Below are 9,276 nucleotides of genomic sequence, written 5' to 3'. Positions count from 1 at the left end.
CCCACCCCCTTTCCCTACCGCCCCCCCAGCCTTCAAACAGTCCCAGGGATTGGGGAATGGGCCCCACGCTGGGGTGACCCCCCCACACACACCCCAAAAGAGGAGAGGGCTGGTGTGACCTTCTCCCAGCAGCGGGGCTGCGGGGCGAGCGCCTGCCTTCACCTGCCCCCACGTCAGCTGGGGAGCTGCCACGTTTCGGGGCCTTTCATGGCAGCGGGGAGCTGCCAGTACTGGGGTCCACACTGGTGGGTAGGGTCGTCCTGCTGGGTGCTCTCAACCTGTGCCAGTGGCCCATGACACCCTGAAAAACATCACCAGGGGGTCACGCAGCCGAACCTGGGGGCAAGGAAAGGGTGTCACTGCCAGGAGGGCGAACCAGGGTCCCAACCCATGAGATCAGCCAGCAGCATTGCTTAAAAGCGGGATCAAAACCCTCTACACACTGGCTGCCCCCGTGGCTCAGCCTCGACTCTTCTGAGCTATGGGGCAGCACCAGCTCCAGCCCCCCAACCGCCCCGGGAGGGTGCCTGCAGGGTTGGTGCAGCTATTACCTCCAGCTCCCTGGGGCTGCGGTAGGCCTTGTTGCACACTTGCGGGACCAGAGGAGTGATTTGGGACTAAAATCCCATCTTTTCTTCTCCTAGATCACAGCGCAGACTGGCTCCCGCCCTCACTGAGCCAAACTGGATTTCAACCGGTGATCTGTAAGGTGAGACGCTGCGTCCCCCTGCTCCGTCCCCGGGCTGTTCAAGACCACGCGGGGCCACCGAAACTGCCTAAGCTGCCATAGAAAAGGTTTTGTGTCTAATGGGATATTTGCCAGCAAATTCAAGCCACGAACACTATATATTTCTTTATTTGTAAAGGTGTTTGAAGTCCTTGAATTTACCCTTCGGCCACCTTAAATCTAGTTTCTAATCCCCAGCGCAGTTAATCAAATCCACAGTGGCTTGAATTATGAGATGTCTGGGGGGGATTTATAGCTTGTATTGCTGATTATACCTTGACTTTATTATATTGCAAATATCTAACTTATGGTCACGGCTGAGATTTACAATCCTCAGGTAGGTGCTTAGGATAACTTTTAGCAACTCCACATGTAATTGGAGGTGACTGATGGGGCTGTCGTCACAGATAAACATGTAATCTGTAAAACGTTAAGACAGGAGAAGAAGTGGCAGAGTAGGTGAAAAGGGTGGGTCAGTCTTAAAAAAATAAAAATATGACTGGGTGTACTGCTGAGTAAGGCTTTGGGATGCCTGGTCTGGCTGAGGCATCCCTGCCCAAGAAGGGATTTTGGGCTTGTTGATCTCCAGAAAATACCAGAATTTAGATCTTTGTTCCTTCTTGCTCTCAGCTGAAGGTTTTTAGGGTTTGAAATAGTCCTGGGGAGGGTGAAGGGGTGATAAATAGAAATTGGGGGGGACATGGCACCTGCGGCTCTTTCAGACCTGACCGGTGGTTTCTCCCCTGTCTTGGAGGAGCAGCGAGTCCTGCGCGGGCACGTGCCCCTCAGCCAGCATGACAAGCGAGGTGGTGGAGAATGAGTTTGAGTTTTACTCCAAAGCAGAGAAGTACTGGAAGGATGTGCCCGCCACGGTGGATGGCATGCTGGGAGGCTATGGCCACATCTCCAGCATCGATATCAACAGCTCCAGAAAGTTCCTGCAGAGGTTTCTGCGGGTAGGTGGCACAGTCTGTCATGCTCCCAAAGGCCCATCCTTCTCCCAGCACAGAGCTGGGCTCTTCCTTCTGAGTTGCTCCATGGGATCCTCTGTTGCGTGTGTGCTGGGAAAGCTTTGCCCTGCAGTGGGTCCCCCATACCCCAGTCTTGCCCACATGGTTGCCCCATTTCTCCTCTGTGGGTACCTCGCAGTGGATTCAGCCCCTCATGGTTGTTGTTCCAGGATGGCCCCAACCGGACAGGGACAACCCGTGCTCTGGACTGCGGGGCGGGCATTGGCCGGATCACCAAGCGGCTGCTGCTGCCCCTCTTCAAGACGGTGGACATGGTGGACGTGACGGAGGACTTCCTCACCAAGGCCAAGAGCTACCTGGGAGAGGAGGGCAGGCGGGTGCGCAACTACTTCTGCTGCGGCCTCCAGGACTTCAGCCCTGAGCCAAACTCCTACGACGTCATCTGGATCCAGTGGGTCATTGGTGAGGGTTGCTTTGCTTGCGGGGTCTCGCCAGCCTGTCCTCCATCCAGCTTCCCCCAAGGGGGAGGTGCCCCACGCACTGGGGAGTGCTTTGGGCAGGAGAGCTTGAGGTCTGCATTAAAGATGAGCATCACAGCACGGGTGGGAGGCCGAGTTGGGGACCTACCCTCCGTGGGCACTACAAGGGCATTGCACTATGGGGTCTTTTCCCCCAAGTCCTTGGAGACCAGGGCAGAGGTGTGGGTTGGATAGAGCCTGTGGGACACAAGTTGGAAACCTCCAAACTAAAGCTTTCACCTGCAAACGGCTCCAGTATTTGGCTGCCTGGATCCCAACTGCAACCTCCCAGTCTCCTCCCCTCCTCCTGTGCCCGTCACCCCATGCCCTCTAACCCCCCCTGCTCTGCCCCTCCAGGACATCTCACTGACAACCACCTCTCCGACTTCCTGAAGCGTTGCCGTGCTGGCCTGCGGCCCAACGGCATCGTGGTCATCAAGGACAACATGGCTCAGGAGGGCGTGATCATGGACGATGTGGACAGCAGCATCTGCCGGGACCTGGACGTGGTCCGTAAGATCATCCGCCGAGCTGGGCTGCACCTCCTGGCCGAGGAGCGCCAGGAGAACTTCCCCGATGAGATCTACCACGTCTACACCTTCGCCATGAGATGAGGGCGGCCGGTGGTGGGAGAAGGTCTCTCCAGGGCCAGCTCAGAGCACGGGCCAGCACGGTGGTTCCTGCCAGGGCCGGGAGGGGTGAGGACCGTGCCTTCACTGCGGGGTGGTGGACGGCAGCGAGGGTGTCACGACTCCCTCTCTCCGGGGCTGGTGGCAAGGATGGGGCTTTGTCTTCCAAGTTGCTGCTGTTTGTGAAAAGAGGTGTTTGCCAAATACATTTTCCTGCTGTTGCACTTCCGCACGTGGGCTTTGTCAGATGCAGCGTTGGCTTGATGCTACCTTTGGGGGCTCTGTACAGGAGCAAGAGGCCTGCTCTGTGGGCACCAGCAGGTTGCTGACTGCAGTCACACACAGCTCCTGTTAGTGAGCAGGAGCTCAGAGCACCTCTGTGAGGGTCTGGGCTCCCTTCCTTGCTTGGGTGTTTGACCCTTGCCCACTCTTGAACTTGCTGCTGTTCACAGCAACAAGCTGGGCAAGGCAAATGGGAGAAATCTCTGCCATTTCCCTGGGGTGGGTTGGGGAGGCAACACCAGGTTCTGGGGCTTCATGCAGGCCTCTCCTTTAAACCCAGGAGCAGGTCTCCCACACATGCAGAAAAAAGGGAGGCGGATGCAATCCTGGGTCCCCCACATCCTCCAGGGTTAGAGGTAACTCAGACAAAGCCCTGCAACCCTGGGAGAGAGCTGGTGTGCTCTGGGCATTAATGGGGAACCTGCTCTGAACTGCCCCCGGACCCCCCCCCAGCCCATTACCACAGACTCACATGATGCCCAGCACCTCCTGCTTGAATGCTGCAACACTACAGCTGCTCTCCCAACACCCTACACCATCTCCCAGCTTTGAACACTCCCATCTCCTCCTTGGCCATAACCATGTTGTTTTGCCCAACTCCAGCCACTGGCTTGTGCCAGCCTAACCCAACATGACTTGGCCAGCACTGGCACGACTGTTTGCCAGGTGGGCGAGCCAACAGGCAGACCCCAACTGCAGCCCATCCCTCCAGCCAAGCTCACACGTGATTCCACCCATCCCTGCAGAGCCATCTCCTCCACCCCATCTCTCCTGCAGAAGAAACAAGCCCCTTGTCATTATTACAAAAGGCCTCATTTAATTGCTCATTTCCCATTCCAGACACCAGGGGAATATTTGATCACATTATTATTATTTTTAAACATCAATTCATCAAGATGTATAGCTCCAGTTCTACAGGGTGGGAGAAGGTAAAACTCAGATGCTGCCAGGAAGGCAATGGGGGGAAGACAACCCTTCTGCAGCTAAACTGCCAGTGGATCCCAGATCCACCTGCTATAAACTGTACCTACTCAGAATAGGTTTTTTTTCCTCTTTTCATCTTCTTCTGCATCTGTCCCCCATGACAAACAAAACCCAAAACAACAAAAACGTGGGGAGCTCAGCTCTGTGGCCAGTCTTTGGCATGTCACGAGGAAGCAGATGCCTAGAAGGGGAGACAGACAGCTGTGGCAAGGCTGGGACACAGGACCTCTAGAGTTTGGAGCTTCCAGTAGCAGCTTGGAAAGAAAACCCCGAGTGCTGCAACTTCTTGTTCCTGGGAAGGAGGCACTGGAGACCAACGTCCTCGGAACAGTCAGCAAGGGAAAGAGCAAAGGAACAGGGAGGGAGGCACAAGGCTCTCAGCAGAGTTAACTGCCTGTTCCTCATCCTTGCACAGGGAAAGCACCACAAAGCTGAGAAACATCCATTTGTCTGTTTTAGAGCCCAGCACCTCCGAGATGTCCTTGGACAGTCCTCCGTGCCAAGAGGATGGGGTTCTCCCAGCAGAAACTCAGAGGGTGCAGAGCAGCCAGCCACCACTGCCAGCCCTGCTCTCCTTCACCCTCGCCCCTGGTTTCAGAAGCTCGCGTGAGCGAGGAAGGCATCCACATCCGCAGGGAGATGCTGGACCTGCCTCCACCACAGCTGCTCCCACCACCAGGACAAGAGGCAGGAAACCAGGACACTGATGCCAGCACACTCCTAGCACAGGGAACACCTCTTCTCCCAGCACCCCAAGGCATCTCACAACTCCGCCGGTCACCTAAGGCACTGCTTCACCCACCCCAGACCTGGCAGGGCTGCAAAGAGAAGGGACAAGCTGCCTGTCCAGTCACACCACTCCAGCTGCCCCACAACCCGCCAGGACTTTTCTTAAAATCCACACAAACCAGCCCTCTGCCCAAGTGTCCGGGTCCCCAGTGTCCAGGGGCTTTCTTCACCCCCAGGGAGCCACAGGGCTCTGTCTGCCTCCCCACAATGTGCCCCAGAGCAATGAGGCCTCCACAGACTTGCACGTGGTATCATGCCCAAAAAAGCATACCCCCCAAAACACAGCAGAGAGGGACACTGTGGGCAGCACTGGCCAAGCCATGGGCATGTGGACAGCAACACCTCTTGCAGCAGAGAAAACTGGCCCAGAGCAGAGATGTGGTGGCTGTAGGAGCACCACAACTGTGGAGGGAGGACACGGAGAGGCATTAGTCAGGCTCAGAGGTCCTCGTGCCCAGCAGCAGTGTGGTCAATGAGGAGGTACCACTTCAGCCTGTCTGGAAGAGGTAGAGCCTTGATTTTAACATCTACTGGCCATGGTTTAAGGCGCTGCCGAATAAACACCCTGCAGAGATGTTTCAATGCCTGTGGGGAGCGCTCCAGCTGCTTCAGAGAGCAGAAGAGAGTCCTGATCTTCTCCCCATGATACCTACAACTGCTGGTGTTGACCTCAAAGTTGCTGGGCAGCTGGATGGCTTGTGAACTGGCCATCATGAGCTCCAGCAGAGTCTGACCCTTCTGGATGAGGTCTGTAGAGAAGCTGTCATCTTCGGAGACGCTGAGGTGCGAGCAGAGGCACTCGAAGACGATGTGGAAGCCTGACCAACACGAGGGACCATGGAGGGAGCAGTTGTAGGCAGCACCTGACTCCAGCAAGAAACGCAGCAGTGGGAAGTGGCGTTTGAAGCTTTTGAAGCAGAGGTGAGTGAGGGACTCAGGGGCCGGGCACTCACTGGGGTTGGCACCATGGGCCAGCAGCAGCTGTGTGACACGAAAGCAGAAGCGATTGATCACCTGTGCCTCCTCAGTGCTGCTGCATACCATTTCTCCCAGCAGGAAGATAACATAGGTGAAGACCGTGTCACCATCTTTGGTGGTGGCCCTGACGTCTGCACCTGGAGGAAGGGACAAAGAATGTAACTGGCATTGCAGACAATGAGACCAGGACAGTGCTAACTCTGGCACTGCTAGGCTTTACTCTTGCTGAAGTGGGAACATAAAGGAGTTGGGAGGGCAGTGCCCAGTGCTGTACAAAGAATCAGCCAGCGCTAGGCCTGGAGAGATTGTGTGCAGAGAGGGGAGAAGGTTGCCCTTACCTCCTTCCAACAAGAGATGGATGCTCTCAGTGTTGTGGATCTGGACACCGTCACTGCTGGCCAGGGCGTGCAACAGCGCTGTTTTTCCTGCAATGCAGCCATCGGTCAGTCAGATGAAAATAGGGTGACACCCCAAACGGCAGGAAGGAAAACAATCCACCCCACCAACCAGGTGGCCAAACATGGGATGAGACAACCCTTCTACTTCTGGCAGGCTTCCGCCATCCCCATGATGGTGCACAGCTGTGGGGACATGGTCACAGGCCACATGTGCAGGGCTGTTGGTGGCCCCAGAGGGCATGTGTGCCACGGTACAGTGAGTTTTAGAGCATATGGGCACCACGGGGATATGGAGGCACAGCCCCATCCCATTTCCCAGGGACTGTGCGGAGCTGGTTTCAGCCCCCTTCTACACCTGACACAGCCAGCATACAAAGAGAAAACACAGAGCACCAGGGAGGTTCTGCAGCCTGCACCCAAATTCCAAACCAGTTTGTAACCAGAGAGCACTTGCAGCAGCAAGACGGAAAGACCCGGACCCCATGCCCTGCTCTAGCCCACTCATGATGGCCAACTGCTGGGAGAACCCAGGCTGGGGGAGCTGGACAGGGCACACAGACCATTTTTGTCAGCTGCGTTGACATCAGCTCCCAGCTGAAGCAGCCGCTGGAGGCATGGCAACCGCTCGGGCTCCTCACTGGCCAGGTCGAGAGGACTGCTCTCATGGATCTGCATAGAGCAAGAGGAAAAAAAACCCCAAGTATTAAAGACTATTTGTGAGTGCCTCCAGAGAGTCGCTACTGGGGCTTCATCATGGCCAGCATAAGAGCATATTTCAACCCATCCCCCCAAAATCAAAGTGAACCTTCCCCGGTGTATCCACAGGGAAAGGTTTGTCTACCCCAGCCTTCTCCCACCTATCACTCCATGGCAGAGGCAGGTTTGCTCAGCCAAAGGCACCCTGAGCTTCTGCCACAGCATCAGAACACTACAGGCAACAGGGACAGGAGGTCACCAAGGGGAAGCAGTGGGAAGTGGGGAGCATGGAGGGCTGTCCCCACACTCCAGTCCCTTGCAGCTAAGTCTCAATGGGGCGCAGCTTGGCTGTGCCCAGGCAGCTAAATCCGTACCCGGTCTCTCCGGTTGATGTCGGCCCCGTGGTGCACCAGGAGCTCCACCATATCCGGCTGGTTGCGGAGCACTGCGATGTGCAGGGGGGTGTAGTAGGTGACTGGATCTGAGGACAAAAACACAAGAGTCAGAAAGAACTAAGGGCTTTCCCATAACGGCCCCAATACCCACCAAAAGCAGAAGGAGGCAGCTGGGGAGGGTCCCGAGAATATCATGATGCCCATGAAAACAGGACTGTCACAGACACCCCAGGTCCTGCTTTTGCAATGGCTCCATCTCTGGCAAAAGCCCTCAAAGCTGCAAACTGGCCCCCAAGCCCCTGGCCATCCCCCAGTCCATCACTGTGGCTGCACAAGGGCTGCCACAAGGCAGATCCATGCTATCCCAGCAAGGAGCGGGAATCTGAGCTGGCAGCACCCTCTCTTTCTGCCCCAGCTATCACTGTCTTCCTGGGCAGCTTCTCACCAGCTGGTTCCTCCTGGCCAGGCCCAGTCCCCTTCCCACCAGCCTTACCTTCAAAGCTGAGGTCAGCTCCAAACTCCAGGAGGATTTCTGCGGCAGGGACGAGCCCCAGCTCGGTGACCTTCAGCAAGGCATAGCTCACACCTTCCTGATAAAACGGGGAGTGAGTCTCCCGCTCCAAGACTCGTCTCACAGCCGAGAGCTGGCTCCTGTCATTGCCCAGACAGGCAGGGCTTAAGACACACAAAAACAACCAGTTAATCAGCTGAACGGCACATGTCTCAGGGGTGTGCAAGGGTCAGTGTAGCACCAGAGAAGAAGAAAAATCCCTAGTCTCCCCTCTTGTCACATAACCACCAGGTCTCTAATCTGTTGGCTGTAGGGTTAAGCAGCAGCATCAAGGTCACAGCTGAACCTCAGTCTAGGTTTTACTGCCATGGGTCAGCCAGAAAGGGCTGCTCCTGGGGAGCGTACGTAGTCCCTGTGTTTGCTCTGCTCCGCTCCCACGTTCCCAAAGAATAGTGGCAAGACTAAGGTTTGTGGGATGAGCTGGGGTTTGTTCCCAGCCAGTGCTGTGTCTGACCTCGGCCGCATCACTGAGCTCCAGCCATCACCCCCTAAAACACCAAATGGGCGTTTAGCCCCAGAGCTTTGCTCACAGCCCCATCTAGTTACCTCTCAAGGGTGCTCTGCTGTTCCGCATCCTGTATCGCCAGCAACCCCAAGATCTCGTCTACCAGGGGCTGATACTCGAAGATGATCCTGCGGAAGCCGTGCAGGAAAGGCATCGTGCTCTGCTCTGCGCACAGACTGTCCAGGGACCTCCAGCATGGCAGTGGTGTCTTCCCCCACGCAGGACTCTGGTGGACAGACCCTGGCGCTGCCTGGTTTCCAAAGGCTTTTTCCTTCCTTTTAAAACAAACAAGCCTTTCTAGCAGTTTTGCACTTAGAAAAAACCCGCAGCCTTCCTCCCTCCCTGCTTATGCATTTCTAAAAGGCAACAAAGATCAGCGCAATGCTCTCCTCCCACACACCACGGAGGTGCATTCCAATTATCTCCCGCACGCAGAGCCGCAAATTGGAGTTATCTGGGCGCAGGAAGAAAACACGCCAGGCGGAGCCCAGGCTCAGGGCAAACCCCCTTTGCAGAGGCTCTGCCGCAAGCCCCCACACACTGGGGGTGCCAGGGAGAGGGCAGCCAGAGCGGAGAGGTGCTCCGGGGTTGCCTGTGACCAGCAGACCCCTGCCTGGGGGAAAAGCAGGGCTGGAGCAGCCCCCGCAAGGCCGGGGGCCCCGTAACCCCCCCGCGACCCCCAGCAGCCAGCGCGGGGACCTCCAGCGCACAGGGCGGCAACCCCAGGGAGGGGACCGAGAGGCCCCTAAATCTCACCGCAACCCACGGGGGGCAAGCGCAGAGGCCTATAAACCCCTCAGCACCCCCGGGGGGGGGGGGGGGCGGAGGCGCGC

The 9,276-nt window shown here is 56.7% G+C and overlaps 2 protein-coding genes across 7 annotated transcripts in view; one reads left to right on the top strand and one right to left on the bottom strand.

Moving 5' to 3' along the window:
- The first annotated feature begins 70 nt into the window (after positions 1-70).
- NTMT1 (N-terminal Xaa-Pro-Lys N-methyltransferase 1) lies at positions 71-3,073 on the top strand. Of its 5 annotated transcripts, none has more exons than XM_010570926.1 (4): positions 71-709; positions 1,488-1,683; positions 1,908-2,160; positions 2,574-3,073. In XM_010570926.1, exons 2-4 carry the CDS (start codon positions 1,522-1,524, stop codon positions 2,828-2,830), a joined length of 672 nt encoding a protein of 223 aa, XP_010569228.1. In that variant the 5' UTR covers positions 71-709; positions 1,488-1,521; the 3' UTR covers positions 2,831-3,073. The 5 variants fall into 5 exon arrangements, with proteins under 5 accessions (XP_010569228.1, XP_010569231.1, XP_010569230.1 ...); XM_010570929.1 differs by having other exon boundaries at positions 1,485-1,683; XM_010570928.1 differs by having other exon boundaries at positions 1,482-1,683.
- An 888-nt stretch (positions 3,074-3,961) lies between these two features.
- The window catches only part of ASB6 (ankyrin repeat and SOCS box containing 6), a 5,527-nt gene continuing 212 nt past the window's right edge, over positions 3,962-9,276 (bottom strand). The window contains exons 2-7 of one of the 2 annotated variants that reach the window (XM_010570924.1): positions 8,485-8,718; positions 7,861-8,042; positions 7,347-7,453; positions 6,837-6,945; positions 6,217-6,303; positions 3,962-6,015 (exon numbers count right to left, since the gene is read on the bottom strand). In XM_010570924.1, the coding sequence (XP_010569226.1) occupies positions 5,339-6,015; positions 6,217-6,303; positions 6,837-6,945; positions 7,347-7,453; positions 7,861-8,042; positions 8,485-8,597 (1,275 nt within the window). In that variant the 5' untranslated portion in view covers positions 8,598-8,718 and the 3' untranslated portion in view covers positions 3,962-5,338. Of the gene's footprint in view, positions 6,016-6,216; positions 6,304-6,836; positions 6,946-7,346; positions 7,454-7,860; positions 8,043-8,484; positions 9,225-9,276 lie in introns of those variants that run through there. The other variant, XM_010570922.1, reaches the window with a different exon arrangement.

This window comes from Haliaeetus leucocephalus, unplaced genomic scaffold (genome assembly GCF_000737465.1).
Source record: "Haliaeetus leucocephalus isolate CR32 unplaced genomic scaffold, Haliaeetus_leucocephalus-4.0 Scaffold306, whole genome shotgun sequence".
Classification (NCBI taxonomy): domain Eukaryota; kingdom Metazoa; phylum Chordata; class Aves; order Accipitriformes; family Accipitridae; genus Haliaeetus; species Haliaeetus leucocephalus.
This window is presented reverse-complemented; position numbering and strand designations above follow the sequence as displayed.